Below are 20,273 nucleotides of genomic sequence, written 5' to 3'. Positions count from 1 at the left end.
AAATACAAACCGGGTGAACAATACGTCAGTACAATTTCTGAAGTATTATTCAATGTGTGATGTTAGACTTCAGTGTGTTGAACAATTTACATTTCCTAATACTATGAGACTAAACATTAGTAATACAATTAATCTGTAGTTACATTCTTTATCAAACTGGACATTACGTCATTGTATAACCAAAAAAGGTTAAACTAGGTTTGAGTTACTTGAGAGAGTAAACGGTTAACCAACCACAGCATTTGCCCTGGTCTTTCAACAAATTAAAACACACAGGCAATTAAACAGCTTGGTTTTCTAGTGCCTTCTTAATGTTCTACATTCAACAGGATAATTTAATAATGGAATTGAACTACATAGGGAACTGGGACACAACTGATAAACGATTCAATAAGAGCCACAATTAAGAGCCAATTATTGCAACTTACATAGTTTTACAATAGTAATAATGACAGGATGGAAGAAATGAGGCTATAGCAGTAGGCCTACACAACTCAGCACAACAATGGTACATTGGTCGGGTTACAACAAAGGCCACTTCAAGAATTTTTGGCAACAGCACAAGTCCTTAAATTAACAATAGACAATTGTGAGGTTGTTTCTCTCACAGTGTACCATTTGTGTTTGAATAACCTTGCTGTTTTAATCCAAAAAAAAATTTATGCCCACTGTTATTTTAATGTGATGAATAACAGCTGTAAAACCTTTAGACATGACTATGTCCACTTTAATTATGAACATACTTGTTTACTTGTTATTAGTCTGTTTCTCAGTTGCCACAGAAATGATAACTATTTAAAAACTAAAACAATACATTATTTAAATAAAGGTATCAACTTAAATAGAATGATATTCTTACGCATTCAGCATTTAGTGTTTATTTACCCCAAACATAGAAAAACAAAACATTTATGAAGTAAAAAACTTTGATAATGAACAAATACCTAAATGCAAATCAAATGAGGTTTGAAATGATTATAGAGAATAGCCAGAGACTCTATTGCACAGCTTAGTAGGAAGGGGAAACAAGATTAAAATAATTAGTTATATTACCCAGGTAAAATATAGGTCTTGCCATTCATAGGCAACAGAACGTAAACATCTTAATTCCATAATTTGAGAAATCACTCAATAAAGTTCTATACATAACAGCACACTTGCCTTCTGGGCAAAAATGTCAAAAGGAAAAACATTTGCTTAGAATCTAGATTTTCTCCGCTAAACCAGGGTATTTTCATGTCCAGTAAAAATGTGCTGAGATGAGTGTGCTCAAAGCCAAACTAAAGGAAACTGGACCACCAAGACAATTTACTGTAAAGGCATGATGTAGCTCACTGATCAAACATTCAGATTTCTATAAGAAACTGCACACTGGCTGCTTTACTAAACAGTTGTTTGTTTCCACAGGCTTCAGAAGAATCATAGTCATAATCACATTGCAATTAATAAGATACTGAGCCATGAAATGCATGACTGCATGGCAGAGGCAAGCCCACAAATGTTCCTGAATATCAACTAGACCTTCAGACAACCTCCAATGTAGCACAACAGCTTGTGACTTTTGTTAACATATCCAAAGATTCCCTGCTTTGACTCATGTGGTTGCATGTCATTCATGGGGATTCTCTTTGTTTGAAATCCACTGGAAGGGACCATCTCTGATTTACATCACCATACTCATGAAAGTTTACAGCTGCTTCTTAATGAAGTAAAATTGCCTTTTTGCGGGATCCATTCGCCAGACAGCTACAATGAACCTGTGGCAATGCAAATCTGTTTTTTCCCCTTCAACCACTACATATTCCAAGGACCAAAGGCAATTCTAGTAATTTAGATACAACTCCAATATGCACTTTGGGCAGGCCAGTTAGAGAATGAACAATGTCGCTATTGAAAAAAAGCTGACAGCGCCCCACCCTCATCCATCAATGTTCAGTTCCAGATCGCTCCGTTGTTGGAAAGAAGAAAAAAAAGAAAAACAAACAATGGAGCAATCTGGACTTTACGTGGGAGGTTGTATTGCAGAGAGCGTGGAAGTATTTCATTGTACTGGGGAGTAGAAAGGTTTACATAGAGCAATGCCCATGGTAAATAGATTATTTTACAATGGATAAAAACAATGTATCTCTAATGTAAATGTGAAAATCCTTCTGTAGTGAGATTAGTGTGTCAGATGTGTCGTGGGCATCGTCCGCCCGGTGCCGCCATGTTTATGCCTCGAAACTCGCCCTCATCGTAGTCATCTGTGTCAGAGGAGTTGTCTTCATTGAAAGACGAGCTGGAAACATCCCTTGCTGATCCCTGCTGATGGGGGGAGGGCAAATCTCAAAAAAAATGTTTTATCAAATCTTCAAACATAATGAGACGTAATAGTTCAATATATGATACCTGGCAATATACGGTGTCCAGTAGTCTATCTGAAAATATATCTTTATTAAAAGGGGCATTTCACCGCAGTGGACCTTTAGAGGGTTTGAATCATGTTTGACAGATATCGAGTTCAGTGTGATTTTTCATACAGTTGGTCAGAAGGAGCACAGAAATGCGTTTTGCATGCTAGACTACACACTAGTTTGTCAGAAAGTGTATTGAAGGGCAAGTAAGATCAGAAAAAGAAAGAGGACGGTTTAGTACTTTTTCCAGAAGTGACCATACGTGGTGATATTGCACCATCCATGTTTGAACTTGAGTAAACTAACAAAGAGGTTGGAGCTCAATTACTTTACCTGAATGTGGGAGTTTGACATATTCATTATGAATTGGAATAATCTGTCTACTAATTGCATTTGGATCACAAAAGTTTTATCAGGACCACAACCAAATAGGTTAGTTAATTCTATTGATTTGTGTGATATTTGGTGAATTGCTAATCTTTGGCTTTCGGAATTTATTTACAACTTTTGGCTAGGTTTAAACGCTACAGAAACTCAGATCCGTGGCTAGTATGGAATCATTTATCAGCATAACCTGATGCAAATAGACCATTTATGTATAACTCATATAAATCACTTGTATAACCAACTAAGTGTTAATTGATGAAACATGTAACCAGGTCACTTGAGCCGGAGTGCTCATATTATAAATACACACACACTGCTCAAAAAAATGAACACGTAATCATCACAGTATAACACCAAGTCAATTAAACTTCAGGGACATCAATCTGTCCAGTTAGGAAGCATAAGTGATTGTGAATCACCCGTTTTAGTGCAAATGAAAGTGACAACAAGTGCACTGGAGAGGCAGCACCAAGATATCCCCCAAAAAGGGAATGGTTTTGCAGGTGGTGGCTACACACAATTACACTCTCTTTAACCTTCCTGACTGATTCTTCTCTAGTTTTGCATTATGCTAGTGTCACTACTGGTAGCATGAGGCAGTACCTGAAGCCCATTCAGGCTGCACAGGTAGTCCAGCTCCTCCAGGATGGCACATATATACAAGAACGTTTGCTGCATCTCCCAGTACAGTCTTGAGAGCATGGAAGAGATAACAGGAGACTGGCCGTTACACGAAGAGAGCTGAACAGGGCCGTAGAAGGGCATCAACCCAGCAGCAGGACCGGTATCTGCTCCTTTGTGTGAGGAGGAACAGGAGGAGCACTGCCAAAGCCCTACAAAATGACCTCCAGTGGGCTACTGGTGTGCATGTTTCTCACCAAACTGACAGAAACAGACTCTGTGAGGGTAGCATGAGGGCCTAACGTCCTCTGGTGCAGCACAATGCCCGGCCTCATGTGGCCAGAGTGTGTAGGCAGTTTGTTGATGATGAAGCCATTGATGCCATTGACGGGCCCTCATGTTCCCCAGACCTGAATCCAATTAAGAATCTCTGGGATGTTATGTATCGGTGCATCGAACGCCGCCAAGTAGCGCCACAGACTGTCCAGGAGATCACTGATGCCCTGATCCTGGTCTGGGAGGAGATCCCCCAGGACACCACCCGCTGTCTCATCATGCCCAAATGTTGTTGGGAGTGCATACAGAAACGTAGGGGCCATACACAACTACTGAGTCACATTGAGTTGCCATGATGAACAGCCTGTGATTTTGTCAGGGAAATTTCTTACACTGATGTGTTCTTACTGATTAAAGGACTGAGTCCCCATGTTTGGATAAGTAAAGGAATGTAGGTAGAGTGGGGTCTGGTGTTTGTCTCAGGGAGACATCCTTGAACAGCATCCTTGACCGGCACTAGTGGATTAGTTACTCGTAAATTAGTTAATCTGTATAACACTTTTAGGGTCTATCCTTGGGTGTCCAGACATTGTGACTCCTAAAAGGTTGAAAAGGATTACCATGTGAATGTTTTTTATTGACATACATATTACCACACCCCTTTTTACTCTTCTTTAAATGATGATGCTTGTCCTGTTTTACTTTAGAGATTATTCATTGTTACTTTGTAACCTGTGTATTCTCTCCTTGCAAGAATAAACTGATTATTGTGCATTTGAGTTTTCCTCTATCTTACCTACCATTTTCGTAAATAGTTTGGACTTTAGAAATTGCCATCACAGATTTCAACTGTTTACTTTGATTTTCAGTGTGAGTTTGAGTCCAGCCCTCAATCGATTGGTGATTGTGGTTTCCATTGACCGTTGTTACATAATTTTGTTCTCAACGAATTACACAATGGAGGGTAAAGATTTTGATCTTCAATATATTTCGTTCATCGAAAACCGATTTGTGATTTAAGTGTTCCCTACATTTTTTTGAGCAGTATACACTGATCAACCACAACATTAAGACCACTGACAGGTGAAGTAAATTACACTGATCCATCCATCCATCTTCTTCCGCTTATCCGGGGCCGGGTCGCGGGGGCAGCAGTCTAAGCAGGGATGCCCAGACTTCCCTCTCCCCAGACACTTCCTCTAGCTCTTCCAGGGGGACACCGAGGCGTTCCCAGGCCAGCCGGGAGACATAGTCCCTCCAGCGTGTCCTAGGTCTTCCCCGGGGTCTCCTCCCGGTGGGACGGGACCGGAACACCTTCCCAGGAAGGCGTTCCGGAGGCATCCGAAAAAGATGCCCAAGCCACCTCAGCTGACCCCTCTCGATGTGGAGGAGCAGCGGCTCTACTCTGAGCTCCTCCCGGGTGACCGAGCTTCTCACCCTATCTCTAAGGGATCGCCCGGCCACCCTGCGGAGAAAGCTCATTTCGGCCGCCTGTATCCGGGATCTTGTCCTTTCGGTCATGACCCAAAGCTCATGACCATAGGTGAGAGTAGGAACGTAGATTGACTGGTAAATCGAGAGCTTCGCCTTGCGGCTCAGCTCTTTCTTCACCACGACAGACCGATACATCGACTGCATTACTGCAGAAGCTGCACCGATCCGTCTGTCAATCTCCCGTTCCCTCCTTCCCTCACTCGTGAACAAGACCCCTAGATACTTAAACTCCTCCACTTGAGGCAGGCACTCTCCACCAACCTGAAGTGGGCAAGCCACCCTTTTCCGACTGAGGACCATGGCCTCGGATTTGGAGGTACTGATTTTCATCCCCACCGCTTCACACTCGGCTGCAAACCGTCCCAGCGCATGCTGAAGGTCCTGGTTAGAAGGGGCCAACACGACAACATCATCTGCAAAGAGCAGAGACGAAATTGTGTGGTCCCCAAACCTGACACCCTCCGGCCCCTGGCTGCGCCTAGAAATTCTGTCCATAAAAATTACTAACAGAACCGGTGACAAAGGGCAGCCCTGCCGGAGTCCAACATGCACTGGGAACAAGTCTGACTTACTGCCGGCAATGCGGACCAAGCTCCTGCTTCGGTTGTACAGGGACCTGACAGCCCTTAGCAAAGGACCCAGGACCCCATATTCCCCAAGCACCCTCCACAAGATGCCGCGAGGGACACAGTAGAATGCCTTCTCCAAATCCACAAAACACATGTGGATTGGTTGGGCAAACTCCCATGAACCCTCCAACACCCCGTAGAGGGTATAGAGCTGGTCCAGTGTTCCACGGCCCGGACGAAAACCACACTGTTCCTCCTGAATCCGAGGTTCTACTATCGGCCGTATTCTCCTCTCCAGTACCCTGGCATAGACTTTCCCGGGGAGGCTGAGAAGTGTGATCCCCCTATAGTTGGAACACACCCTCCGGTCCCCCTTCTTAAAAAGAGGGACCACCACCCCGGTCTGCCATCCCAGAGGCACTGTCCCCGACCGCCACGCGATGTTGCACAGGCGTGTCAAACCACCTCAGTGACTTCAGCCCGGGTGATGGACGAGTCCACCTCTGAGCCCTCATCCTCTGCTTCCTCAATGGAAGAAGTGACAGCGGGATTGAGGAGATCCTCGAAGTATTCCTTCCACCGCCCGACGACATCCTCAGTTGAGGTCAACAGCTGCCCACCTCTACTGTAAACAGCGTTGGTAGGGCACTGTTTCCCTCTCCTGAGGCGCCAGTTGGTTTGCCAGAATCTCTTCGAGGCCAGCCGATAGTCCTTCTCCATGGCCTCACCGAACTCCTCCCAGGCCCGAGTTTTTGCCTCCACAACCACCCGGGCTGCAGCCCGCTTGGCCTGTCGGTACCCGTCAGCTGCGTCAGGAGTCCCACAAGCCAACCAGGCCTGATAGGACTCCTTCTTCAGCTTGACGGCATCCCTTACTTCCGGTGTCCACCACCGGGTTCGGGGATTGCCGCCTCGACAGGCACCGGAGACCTTACGGCCACAGCTCCGAGCGGCCGCTTCGACAATGGCGGTGGAGAACATGGTCCACTCGGACTCAATATCTCCAACCTCCCTCGGGATCCAGTCGAAGCTCTGCCGGAGGTGGGAGTTAAAGATCTCTCTGACAGGAGACTCGGCCAGACGTTCCCAGCAGACCCTTACAGTACGCTTGGGCCTGCCGAGTCTGTCCAGCTTTCTCCCCCGCCATCGGATCCAACTCACCACCAGGTGGTGATCAGTTGACAGCTCCGCCCCTCTCTTCACCCGAGTGTCCAAGACATATGGCCGCAGGTCAGATGAGACGACAACAAAGTCGATCATCGACCTGCGGCCTAGGGTGTCCTGGTGCCACGTGCACTGATGGACACCCTTATGCTTGAACATGGTGTTCGTTATGGACAAACTGTGACTAGCACAGAAGTCCAATAACTGAACACCACTCGGGTTCAGATCAGGGGGGCCGTTCCTCCCAATCACGCCCCTCCAGGTGTCACTGTCGTTGCCCACGTGGGCGTTGAAGTCCCCCAGTAGAACAATAGAGTCCCCAGTCGGAGCACTTTCCAGCACCCCTCCCAGAGACTCCAAGAAGGTCGGGTACTCTGCACTGCCGTTCGGCCCGTAGGCACAAACAACAGTGAGAGACCTATCCCCGACCCGTAGGCGCAGGGAAACGACCCTCTCGTTCACCGGGGTAAACTCCAACACATGGCGGCAGAGCTGGGGAGCTATAAGCAAACCCACACCAGCCCGCCGCCTCTCACCATGGGCAACTCCAGAGTGGTGAAGAGTCCATCCTCTCTCAAGGAGTGTGGTTCCAGAGCCCAAGCCGTGCGTAGAGGTGATCCCGACTACCTCTAATCGGAATCTCTCAACCTCACGCACTAGCTCAGGCTCCTTCCCCGCCAGCGAGGTGACATTCCACGTCCCTAGAGCTAGTTTCCGTGTCCAGAGATCGGGTTGTCTAGGCCCCTGCCTTCGACTGCCGCCCGATCCTCTTCGCACCGGCCCCTTATGGTCCCTCCTGTGGGTGGTGAGCCCACGGGAGGGCGGCCCCACGTCACCCGTTCGGGCTGAGCCCGGCCGGGCCCCATGGGCGCCACCAGGCGCTCGCATACGAGTAAATTACACTGATAATCTTGTTATGATGGCACCTCTTAATAGGTGGGGTATATTAGGCAGCAAGTGAACATTCTGTCTTCAAAGTTGTTTAGAAGCAGGGAAAATGGGCAAGCATAAGGATCTGAGCAACTTTGACAAGGGCCAAATTGTGATGGCTAGATGACTGGGTCAGAGCATCTCCAAAACTGCAGCCCTTGTGGGGTGTTCCTGGTCTGATGAATCACGTTTTCTTTCACATCACGTGGATGGCTGGGTGCGTGTGCGTCGCTTAACTGGAGAAAACAGGATGCCCTATGGGAAGAAGGCAAGCCGGCGGAGGCGTTGTGCTGGTTTGGGAAATGTTCTGCTGGGAAACCTTGGGTCCTGCCATTCATGTGGATGTTACTTTGACACGTACCACCTACCCTAGCATTGTTGCAGACCATGTGCACCCTTTCATGGCAACAGCATTCCCTGATGGCATTGGCCTCTTTCAGCAGGATAATGTGCCATGCCACAAAACAAAAATGGTTCAGGAATGGTTTGAGGAACATGAGTTCAAGGTGTTTACTTGGCCTCCAAATTCCCTAGATCTCAATCCAATCGAGCATCTCTGGGATGTGATGGACAAACAGGTCTGATCCATGGAGGCCCCACCTCGCAACAGGACTTGAAGAATCTGCTGCTAATTTTTTGGTGCCAGATGCCTCAGCACACCTTCAGAGGTCTAGTGGAGTCCATGCCTCAATGGGTCAGGGCTGTTTTGGCGGCAAAAGGGGGACCTACACAATATTAGGCAGGTGGTCATGTTATGGCTGATGTGTATTTACTACTTTATTTACCTTACTTTTCTAAACAGCTTGTTCGTCTTTGATTCTTCCAAATTTGGTTGATTTACAAAAGATAGGCTGATGAACAACAATGTACACAGTTTAAATTTGTGTGTGTGTGTGTGTAGGGCAACTGGTGCGTCCTGTTATCTTACAGTGGATATAAAGAGTCTACACACCCCTGTTAAAATGCCAGGTTCTTGTGATGTAAAAGAATGTTACAAAGATAAATCATGTCAGAACTTTTTCCACCTTTAATGTGACCTATAATGTGAACAATTCAATTGAAAACAAACTGAAATCTTTGAGGAAAGAAAATAATACATAAAACTCACAATAACCTGGTTGCATAAGTGTGCACACCCTTAAACTAATACTTTGTTGAAGCACATTTTGATTTTATTACAGCACACAATCTTTATGGGTAGAAGCCTGTTATCATGGCACATCTTGATGTGGCAATATTTGCCCACTTATCTTTGCAAAAGTGCTCCAAATCTGTCAGATTGCGAGGACATCTACTGTGCACAGCCCCTCTTCAGATCACCCCACAGATGTTCAATTGGATTCAGGTCTGGGCTCTAACTGGGCCATTCCAAAATGTTAATCTTCTTCTGGTGAAATACATGCTTTTATGGATTTGGATGTGTGCTTTGGGTCGTTGTCGTGCTGAAAGGTGAACATCCTCTTCATCTTTCTAACCGACACCTGAAGGTTTTGTGCCACAATTGCCTTGTATTTGGAACTGTTCATAATTCCCTCCACCCTGACTAAGGACCCGGTTCCAGCTGAAGAAAAACAGCCCCAAAGCATGATTATGCGACAACTATGGGTATAGTGTTCTATGGGTGATGTGCAGTGTTGCTTTTGCGCCAAACATACTTTTTGGAATTATGGCCAAAAAGTTCAACCTTGGTTTCATCAGACCATAACGCATTTTCCCACGTGCTTTTGGGGGACTTGATGTTTGTTTTTGCAAACTTCAGCCGGGCTTGGATATTTTTCTTTGTAAGAAAAGGCTTCCGTCTTGCCACCCTACCCCATGGCCCATTCATATGAAGAATATGGGAGATTGTTGTCACATGTAGCACAAAGCCAGTACTTGCCAGAAATTCCTGCAGTTACTTTAATGTTGCTGTAGGCCTCTCGGAGCCTCCCTGACCAGTTTTCTTCTCGTCTTTTCATCAACTTTGGAGGGACGTCCAGTTCTTGGTAATGTCTCTGTTGTGCCATATTTTCTCCACTTGATGATGCACACCTATGCAACCAGGTTATTGTAAGGTTTTTATTTTACCCGCTCAAAGATTTAAGTTTGTTTTTCAATTGAATTGGTCAAGTTATAGGTCACATTAAAGGTGGAAAAAGTTCTGACATGATTTATCTTTCTTTTACATTCTTATCTCATTCTTTTACATCACAAGAACCTGTCATTTTAACAGGGGTGTGTAGACTTTTTATATCCACTGTATCTGTACTCCTGCTCCAATTTTACATCACAAGAACCTGTCATTTTAACAGGGGTGTGTAGACTTTTTATATCCACTGTATCTCTTGGGGGAGTGAGAATCTCAGTAAGGTTGCATTACACTGTGTAACTTATTCCTGAGCTCAGAAAACAAGGAATCATTGAATTCAAAGAGTATGTGTTTATAAGAATGGAACTATATTAAAAGAGATCTGAGTCTGAGATGGGCAGACGCTCCGCAGACTGACTTGGCTTTCTTAATTTGTAAAAAATTATAATTTGAACTCACCAGCTCCAGTGTCTGAGAGATATCGCTGAGTAATATTTCCACAATACTAGCAATCTTTTACTGTAAAATACATATTCTAGGCAAACAGTGAAACAGCATGAATTTGCTTATCAAAAACAAATTATAATTTGAAAAAGTTATTCCTACTGGTGAATGTGTTGTTTGTGTTATTGTTCGTTGGTATGGTAGAACACATCCGTAATATCCAGAACATGTCACCCTTAGATGAGCTCTTGCTTCAAAGGGCAGCATTCGGGTACAGTACATCGCCACCAGGCAAACAAAGCAGGAAGGAGCATTTTAACACTTAGAATATAATTTGTAAAACTAGGTACAGAAAACCACATTGTCATCAACAATGGTGTTTTAAAAATCTCTTGTTTTATAAAGTTTATATTTTGGTCTTCAAATAAGCATTTGTAAAGTATTTACTACCGTCCATTCTGTTAGGGAGGCTGTAACTGCATTTACTGTGAACTACTGGTATTTCATGAACAGACAAATACAGAAGGAAGTTGATATTTCTGGATTCTATCTCAAAATTCTAATTGTATCATTCAAGAATGTGTTATTAAGCAGATGTATTTCCTGACACAAATGTATCATTGCTAACATTTATAATTTGTATATTAAGTAGGTGAGCTATGGGGAAATGTCCCTTTAAACCAAAAACATACCCTGTTCAATGATATTGCAATTAGTTACTCATCTGCAACTCCTTCCCTAACACTAAGAACACTTACCGACCGTACCATTGACTCTCGGAACGGAGGACAAACCATGTGGAAGCGTGGAATGCAGACATCAAATATTTCCTCTTTGTTCTTGAGACGGTGGAAGGTGTATTGGCCTTCCATGTACTCCGAGGTAGTGGAGAAGGTTGTGCAGCTGGCATACTCGTGTACTTTACCCGGAGTCATCACAGGGAACTCGCCTGTGGACAAAACCATAAGGTAAACACAACCGTGGGGTTGGCTTTCAAGTGTCCTGGCTTTCGAACTGACGGATGTCCTCAGCTAGCAGACGGAGACACACCAATCACCTACCGACAACGCCTGGCCCACGGACCTCCTCCACATTTCCGTTAGCATTGGTGATCTTCCAATAACGGCTGTCCAATTGGCAGGCATTCTCAGGGAGGGCATTCTTTGCCATTTCAATCCTGAGGGCAGCATTTCACATGCATGATTAGGGTAGGTATGGCAGCTGCATTCCTATTCCATTTACACATATAATATTTCCAATCATTCTGAGGTGCTGAAATGAGTAGAGGCAATAGAGATACCTGATCCGATAGGTAAAGAAGAAATGCGGAGGATGCACCGAGCTGAGCTCTGGCAGGAATGAGGTAGAGACTGAAACAGTGATGTCCCCTGTGGTGGCAACACACTGCTTATCATGGATGTACCTGTGAGTAGTGATACAACTTAAAACCTTTCAAAACTCTTAGGAGCCTTGATTTCAAAGGGTGTTAACAACATATACATTTACAAAAATGGTTTCTTTCATGCACTTATTCCTGTAATAAAGAGGATCGTTTAAAGGTGATACTTTTTTTTAATTATTATTAACAAAGTAGCACTGCCATAAGAACGTGGGTGATTCTAGATTAATGGATTATTTTTAAGGAAAATCCCAATTTGTCTGACTGAATGGACTGAAAAGATTCATTTCTATTATAACTTTTCAGGTGTTTTGGACATTACGCAATGCTGTTTTGTTTACGGAAAACATTCTCATTTACAGCAAGGCCCTTGTAGAAATAAGGGTTAACTGCCTTGGTCAGGAAAATACCTTAATTGATGTTACATTTTCCCTTTCATTCACCACACCCATCCTCCACAACTGTAAAGCCCATTCCTCAATTTTTTCCCTTAACTTTTATTATAGACGAACAAGAACAATATTTTACTATCTGAATAGTATTCGGTTAACCAAATACATGTTTTGGTTAACAACATGAGCGCTACTACATAACGTGCAAAGGAGTGGGTGTAGTTCCCTGAAAATTGGCTTAATGGCCGTTTGAGCGCGCTTATGGAGGAAGCAGTGTGGTAGACACGCAAAACTAGGCTACAGAACTAGAAGACAATATTTATGATGGAGGAATCTAAAAAAGCTAGTTAGCCAAGCTAGCCAGCTGAATGCCATTTGCTTCACTCACCGTTTTCTGCACTCTCAACCGCCTTAGATTCCACAACCTAACTTTACAGTGTTTTGTGGCCAAATAATTTTTCCATAGGTAACATTCATTCAGTAAATACAGTCCATATTCCCTTGAATTAACTTTCATCCACATGCTAAAAGCAGACTATGTTGTGTACACACACGCTCACACAATTACTGAAATACTAAATTAATTTGAGATATTCTAATATCCGTGCCCATCCCTACTACACAATGTTCAAAATTCATTCAAATTCCTACTTTAGATTATTATGATTATTATATTTTTTATATATATATTATTTTTTATCGTTAACTTTATTAGTCTATGCACTGCCCGATCAACCCATGGAACTGCTCACCTACGACCTCCCAGCCTGTGCCGGTTAGGTATTCAAGAAAGGAAAAGGTATAGCAGGTTACCTGAAGATCTGATCCCGGATAATGGGGTACTCTCCCGTTACCACATTATGGACGTACGAGGTAAACCACTCAGTAAAGCTGGACCCTAAGGTCAGAAATGAGAAAAGAAGCAAAATAACATTTGACACACTGCTAAATAAGTTCAAACCCATTTTAGTACACCAACAAACACAAAGTCATGTAAACAATAATTTAACAAGCAAGTCATCACACATTTGGTGAAATGTTGTCATATAACAGGATGACCTGGTTAGTCATCATTGAGGATGGCCTTCTGTTAGATCCCATTTGAGAATTTCTAATAACTTTGCAATACACATGAAATGTAAATGCTAATGTAGAGCACAGTTCAAAGGTTTGGGCTCACTTAGAAAATGTCCTTATTTTCAGAAAATAAAAAATGCGTCCATTGACATAACGTCAAATCTGAAATACAGTGTAGACATTGTTAATGTTGTAAATGACTATTGTAGCTGGTCACGGCTGATTTCTAATGGAATATCTACAGAGGTTCATTATCAATAACCATCAGTCCTGTCTTCCAACGACACATTGCGTTTGCTAATCCAAGTATATCATTTTAAATGGTATGTGATCATTAAAAAAACCTTTGTAATTGTTAACACAGCAGAAAACTGTTGGGCTGATTAAAGAAGCAATAAAACCAGACTAGTTCAGTAGCATCAGCTTCAGCAATTGTGGGTTTGATTACAGACTCATCAGTCTATTCTTGTTCTGAGTAATGAAGGCTATTCCATGCAAGAACTTGCCAAGAAACTGAAGATCTCATTCAACATTGTGTACTACTCCCTTTACAGAACAGTGCAAACTGTCTCTAACCAGAATAGAAAGAGTGGGAAATGGGACAAATACATTAGAGTCTAGTTTGAGAAACAGACCTATCACCGGTCCTCAACTAGCTTCATTAAATAATATTAAACAAAACACCGGTCTCAACATCAGCAGAGAAGAGGTGACTCCGGGATGCATGCCTTTTTTTCTTCCTCTGCCCAGTGTCTGTGTTCTTTTGCCCATCTTAATCTTTTATTTTTATTCGGCCAGTCTGAGATTTTTCTTAGCAACTCTGCCTAGAAGGCAAGAATCCCGGATAATAGTTGTTTAGGAGAACGAGAACCAAAATAAAGATCCACGGTGCTGGTCTGTATTATTAGATAACTTTACTGCGACTGTAATAAGGATCACAAATGTATTCACATGGGTAGAACGATTAGATACTGTTGATATACTGTGACTGTTTTTTTTGTGTGTTAATTGTTTGATGAAGCATGACCTAATGGGCTTTTTCCTACTAAATTATGTGCACATATTTTCAGTTAAGTGTTTATTTTTAAATGATTCACTTTGATAATGTGCAACTTAACACAACAAGAATTGGGAGAATATTGGGATCAGGTCTCTGCACGTTTACATTCAAGAAATAAACAGGGAATTTTGCTAAGCATGCATATGCAATTGCTCAAGCTGCTAACATATTGAAATGAAACCCTTCCACAGGGAGTAAATACAATGTTGTAATAGTACAGTAACAAACTACTAACTAAACATACCTGTGATGAACATGTCAATTGCAGACGGATCTTGTGCCATTTGATCCTATAATAGAAAATGTAGAACATTCTTTTAAATCATCGACCAGATTAATTTAAATAGTTAAACATGATCCCCTGCCTATGGTAAGATACTATAGCAAAACAATAAGCTCCCCCCATTAAACTGTAAACCCCTGATCACACCTACAGCATTAATGCGCTATGATACACTGGAAGTTAATTAATTTCTAATGGAACACTGCGATTGGCTTGTAGCATTGCAGTGCTGAAGCAGTTGCATAATATTTGGTCTCATGCACGCGTTGGATTTATCCAATGTTTGCCTCAAATTGTATGCGTGGAAGCTGGGCGGAAGTGGTAGCATACGGTGAATGTTGTACATGTTGCACTTGTATTTTTTTTATCTATTATTATAATTTTAACTAGGCTCGCCAACGGTGAATGTCGAACTTTTGTTTCACTTACAGGAAACTTTTCCTTATACATTTTTTTAACACATTTTAAGATAATTCACTAACTACAACAGCAATAGTACATATTTCAGGAAATGTATTGTACATCACATTTGACAGCCTATTACATGATCTCCCACTGAAATGTATAGTTTGACAGCCTATTATATCATGTCCCTCTAATTCATAGCTTGGAGGTAATTACAATTCATAATAGTCAATACAGTATTGACAGGCTCATTTAACAATGAGACCGAAGTTGAGGAAGGTAATTATGATCATACTGTTAGTCTTGGACAAACCCTGCCGAAAGCGCAGGTCTGTGTGGGTTGGGGAGTTTCACTGAATGATTCAAGGTTGGTGGAGTTTCACCGACTGATTCAACAGCTTTGCCTTTTAGGAGAGGAATTTCGTAACTACTTTCGACAGGAGCAAGGCCAATTCAATCAACTGTTTCAGATGGTAGGACTGCAGATCAAGATAGACAGTAGTGCAATTCCATTTGTTAAGTTAAACACCTGGTAATAAAATTGTAATTGATTTGTAGTGTTTAATAGACTATCGTAATGGTTTGAAATTAAGAAATAAACTATCTAAAGTGAAGAGCTTGTAATAAAGCCCACTTCATGTAACCTGCTTTCATAATCTTTATTGCGTTGAATTTTCATGAAAAAAAGACCATCACAACGGAGCAGAATCTGAAGGCCCCCTAGCAGCTGAAGTCTCTGTTGCGAAACTGACACTTCATACATTGAAATATGTCCAACTTTCCGTTGGCTTGTCTGCAGCCTGCTCCAACCTGAATCCATTCATAGAACAGGAAATGAACAAACTACAGCAGAACAATCAACCATAGCATATGGTCAATAATCACCTGTTCCTACCCACGTTCAATTTCAGTAGAGCATAAATATGACTTGAGAATATCATTACACTATTGTAGTTCTTCAGTTTTATTCTAAACGTTTCCTGTGATAATAATTATGGTTTTAATTACTTGTTCCTTTCTTAAATAACATTCCCATGTTATTCTAAAACGTAGCCTATCTTGTGATTGTAATTATATAATTAAATGTTCCTTAAATAATGTTATTACACAAGTGTTAACTGTATATTTTATATTGAGTTCTATTTAGCAAAATTAAGATTTAACACATAATTGTCAGTTACTCCCTGCATAATGTATCTATATTTTGGTGCTATAAATAGTATAAGTAAGCAGGACTTGAAAAGTTGTAAATCAAAATGAGACACGCCAAGCTTTCGTAAAGTTATGTTGATCGCTTTGCAAGGAGACAGCTGCCATAGCCACCGTCTGCCCAGACTTTATTCCATCTTGTTATCAGTGCGTTGCGATGACTTTTCTGCGTCCAGCGGCCAAACAAGATTGCATGAACATACAGTATGGAGTAATTACGTACGTTGTAATGTGAACAAGGCATTAGGAATGTAAACACTGAAGGCTGTTTCGAAAGGATGTCGCAAGATACCTAGAGAAGGGCTCCCCCCAATGGCGAAAGGTTGTATCTGTCCCAAGTAAGTTAAGAAACCAAATCACTGTGGGCCGGTTTCGCAGACACGGATTAAGCCTAGGATTGGATAAAAAAATCAAGTTCAATAGAAAACTCCATTGACCTTGTTTTTATAGACCTAGACTAGGCTTAATCTGTGTCTGCAAAACCGGCCCTGAAAGTTATTTGAAACTCACTTCGTAACCTTTGTGTGTGTGAAAAGGAGTGTCTTTCACAATATTGGAAGGGGTCAGGTATGGAAACTAACCGGGCAGTGGTAGAATATCTCACAGCGGCTGCGGCCTTCCGTACCCTCTAGGGCCATATACTGGCTGAGGCCAGTGTGAAAGCAGAAGGTGAGGGGCAAACACTGCCTCATGCCCTTGCGCTGCTGAAAGCCACCTGCTGCCGTTTCAATGTCCAGCAGGTCCTCTGAGCGGTAGTGGTTAGAGAGTGCCATGCTTCCCATTAACCTGGGGGAATATGGCAATTCACTTTAACCGGATGTACTGCACATTTCCATTTTCCCCCATTACTATTATTCAGATTCAGCTAAGTAGCTAAACAAGTAACATATACAAACTTATTAGAATGCATAACAAGAACAGTCGTACCCAGGAACAACCAGCTTCTGTCCATTGTGTATCCGGTAGGAGCACCGGTAGTCATTTGGGAGCTTACAACCGATCTGAGCTTCAATACCATCCAGCTCTTCTTCCTTTGCACCCTCTGCTCAGGAGAAATAATTAAATATATTAGCCAATTATAAATGATAATAATAAACACTTTAGCATTTATGTTCATTAAGCTTGCATGCTTTTTGTCAGAAAGGCCAAATGTTTTCCACTTTTGTACAGGTATCAAATCGGCAAACGTTTCTGAGTGTGTTGTTGTTTAGGACTCAGAGAAGTCTTACCCTTGAGAGATGCAATCATTCTTGGGCACCTCTGCTCAAGATATCTCTTAAGGTCATCCCAGGCTCTCTTTAGGGTGCCATAGTGATCAATGTAGCGACCCAAGTCAGCATAGAACTCTTTAAAGAGTTCCTTCCAGGTTCGAACCCTCTGCATTTTGTCTGACCTGCTCAACAGTTCAATTATTAAAACATCACATTCAAACATATCAAAAGCATGCTGGCACCATCCACTTACAATTATTTAGGAAATTTAATTTTTCTTTAATGTTAGACCCACTTATTATCATATATGAACACTAACACCCTTTTATGCTTTGTTGTTTATCAGTACTTACTCTGTTAAAAGCCAATGTTTCAAACAAAGGCCTTTCCATAATGGGTTGTGACTGGAAAGCTCGTTGAGTCGTCTACTCACAAAACTGGAACTATGGAGAGAACACACATTTCTGCTCGTTTTCAGGTTCTTTGCATGCTTTCAGAATTGAGCCTTGCTAAAGAAAGAGCGATTAGTGTATACATACTGAAGCTCCGACTTAACACACATTTGTTAGATTTTTTAAAAGGACTTCAACATACACAGGCACAGAATGTACATAGTACAATGTCACGTAACGTGGAGTTCAGTATATTCAACTAGCTATGTTTACCCAGATTCGGCCCAAGTGAAGGAACGTAATTGTGAGATACTTGTATGTAAATACAACACGTATCTGGAAGCGAGTTATGTATTCAAGAGCTACGCTAACTACGGGTTTGTATAAACTAGTTTGTACGTTAGTCTCGCAGATTTTAAGTAACTACAACCCCACCACCAACATGGCATCTAAAACCAAAACAAATAGTGCACTACTGTACTGTACACAGCTAAGTACAGTGGTACTAGTAGTAGCGATGCTAAATTAGCCCACGGCTAATTGAGAGTTAAATTATACAATAAATATTCCAGAATCTGTCATTAGATGGTAACACAAAAAACACCGATGCATGCCGATAGCAATCGAGTGAATATTTTTATATATTACTATTATAACATATTGCTGACTATCAGATGACAATAACAACATAATTTGTGATAACGCGTTAGCAAACTGTCTACACATACAACTACTTAACGTTAGCTTCTGCAGGTAGGCATATCACTGTAAAACAACCAGCTTTAATATACATATATTTTCCAATACATGTATCGGTTTAAATCGTACATACCTAATCAAATCTCTAAAGTCAAGAAAGGATAAAATTAACAGCAAAGGATCGGAAGGTAAATTGTTTAAGCTTAGCTCTATGGACGCTGCCATTTTGGAAACCTGGAGTTTGGCTTCAAGTCCCGCCCCATCTCTTGACAAGAGGGCGTTTCTGCACGCTTTTTTGTTATCAAATAGTTCGCACATGGGGATAGGGGCTATAAAGCGAGACGTTGATACCAAAATTAGGGAAGATTGTACTACCTCTGCTTCATTTGTAAACATGTACACTGCAGATAAGCAACGGGTTAATGGAATAATGTATATTATGCTTAAAATATATATATAAAAGCAAATTACAAAAACGTGTGAGATTTTACAAAATTAAATGTTATGCGAGACAGTCGCTTGAAAATAATTAATACATTTTTTATTTCTTGTCATTTTAATTAATACAGATACGCTGTCACAGAGAGGACATAGAAAAGTAGCGGGCGAGGATCAGCTCACCAGTCAATGTGTTACCACCCTTCGCCTCACCGTAGTGGTGGGTCGTTCGCCAACAAAGGGCTCTTTTTGAACGACTATTTGCCTTACTTGGGAACCGAATCGCATTGATGAAAGGAGTCGTTTATTTGTCTCGATTATGTCCTTTTTTTAAATATAGATGAATAAGCTTTACAATATTCCTTATTAAATATTAACCTGACACCATAAGCAACTTGTGAAGACCTGTTTACATCAAAGGTTGAATGAATGTTGCCTGTATGCAGGGGTTAATTGGGATTTGGGAAGTGGGGGAGCCCTAATTTCCAGATGTAGCCTAACTAAAATGTTAAACCGCTGGCCGGTGGACGTACCGCATCTCATCTCCCCCTAGATCTAAATTTGAACATATACGCAAGATCCTGCTGGCTCCCTTAACCCCTGCTTGTATGGCCTGTATAACAGATGTAGCTTATTTTTGCAAGTACAAATGGGGTCACACTTCAGGTAAGGGAACACAGTTTACGGTAGTATGCCCGTTATTTAGACCGCACACTATAACCCAGTGGCGTCGTTAGGCCTTGGCGTCCCCGGCTATTGCCCGATTATTTTATGAATAGCCCCGGATCTCAAATTGACCAAAAAATTATAATAATAAAGAAATAGCCCCTGTTCTATTAATCTATAATTCCGATAGCGCATTATGACATTCTAGACATGTGTGACGACCAGGTACGTCTCTAGGCCCATTTTAGGGGGGCTGATATAAATCAATATATCAGTCAATATTTTCTCTGTAAAATGTGTTTTTCGTCAACCGTTCCATCGTATCTTAAACTTATTTCAAATTGTATAGAAATGGTATACAATCGTGTTCATTTGGCAGCACGTTCGGTTTAGTTTATGTTTTGAACCAACTCGCTCATCTGACGCGAGATATCTTCTGTAGCAGCTAACGTCTCCCTACTATCCGCCACCCGCGTTATCGGACGTTTTTAGTGGTGGGAGACGTTAATCCTTTCAAAAACACTGGAAAGCAACGGTACGTTTTGTTAATACATTTTCTCTAACAGCTAGCCACCACATTTTTCTATAGAAATGTATGGAGGTCATACATTTTTTTGGGGGAGATTGTAAACATGTATGGATGCAGGGAAATTGTTTTAGACAAGTTGCAACTCGTGAAATTCGATTTGCATGACA

The 20,273-nt window shown here is 41.9% G+C and overlaps 1 protein-coding gene across 8 annotated transcripts; it reads right to left on the bottom strand.

Moving 5' to 3' along the window:
• Window positions 1-862: 862 nt before the first annotated feature.
• fbxo3 (F-box protein 3) lies at window positions 863-18,738 on the bottom strand. 8 transcript variants are annotated; one of them, XR_002198023.2, is made up of 12 exons: window positions 18,607-18,738; window positions 17,736-17,825; window positions 17,401-17,564; window positions 17,099-17,213; window positions 16,753-16,957; window positions 14,519-14,564; window positions 12,951-13,035; window positions 11,647-11,769; window positions 11,408-11,523; window positions 11,105-11,295; window positions 10,509-10,597; window positions 2,217-2,304 (listed from the first exon to the last, which is right to left on the bottom strand). XR_002198023.2 is itself a non-coding variant. In XM_020055187.2 (11 exons), exons 1-11 carry the CDS (start codon window positions 18,696-18,698, stop codon window positions 2,170-2,172), a joined length of 1,362 nt encoding a protein of 453 aa, XP_019910746.1. In that variant the 5' UTR covers window positions 18,699-18,738; the 3' UTR covers window positions 863-2,169. The 8 variants fall into 8 exon arrangements, 6 of the variants coding, with proteins under 6 accessions (XP_019910746.1, XP_019910747.1, XP_019910750.1 ...); XR_002198024.2 differs by having other exon boundaries at window positions 2,286-2,301; XM_020055187.2 differs by lacking the exon at window positions 10,509-10,597 and having other exon boundaries at window positions 863-2,304.
• Window positions 18,739-20,273: the final 1,535 nt, after the last annotated feature.

The sequence above is a fragment of the Esox lucius genome, chromosome 2 (assembly GCF_011004845.1).
Source record: "Esox lucius isolate fEsoLuc1 chromosome 2, fEsoLuc1.pri, whole genome shotgun sequence".
Taxonomy (NCBI): domain Eukaryota; kingdom Metazoa; phylum Chordata; class Actinopteri; order Esociformes; family Esocidae; genus Esox; species Esox lucius.
The sequence above is the reverse complement of the archived record's forward strand: the minus strand, read 5'-3'. Positions and strand labels throughout refer to the sequence as shown.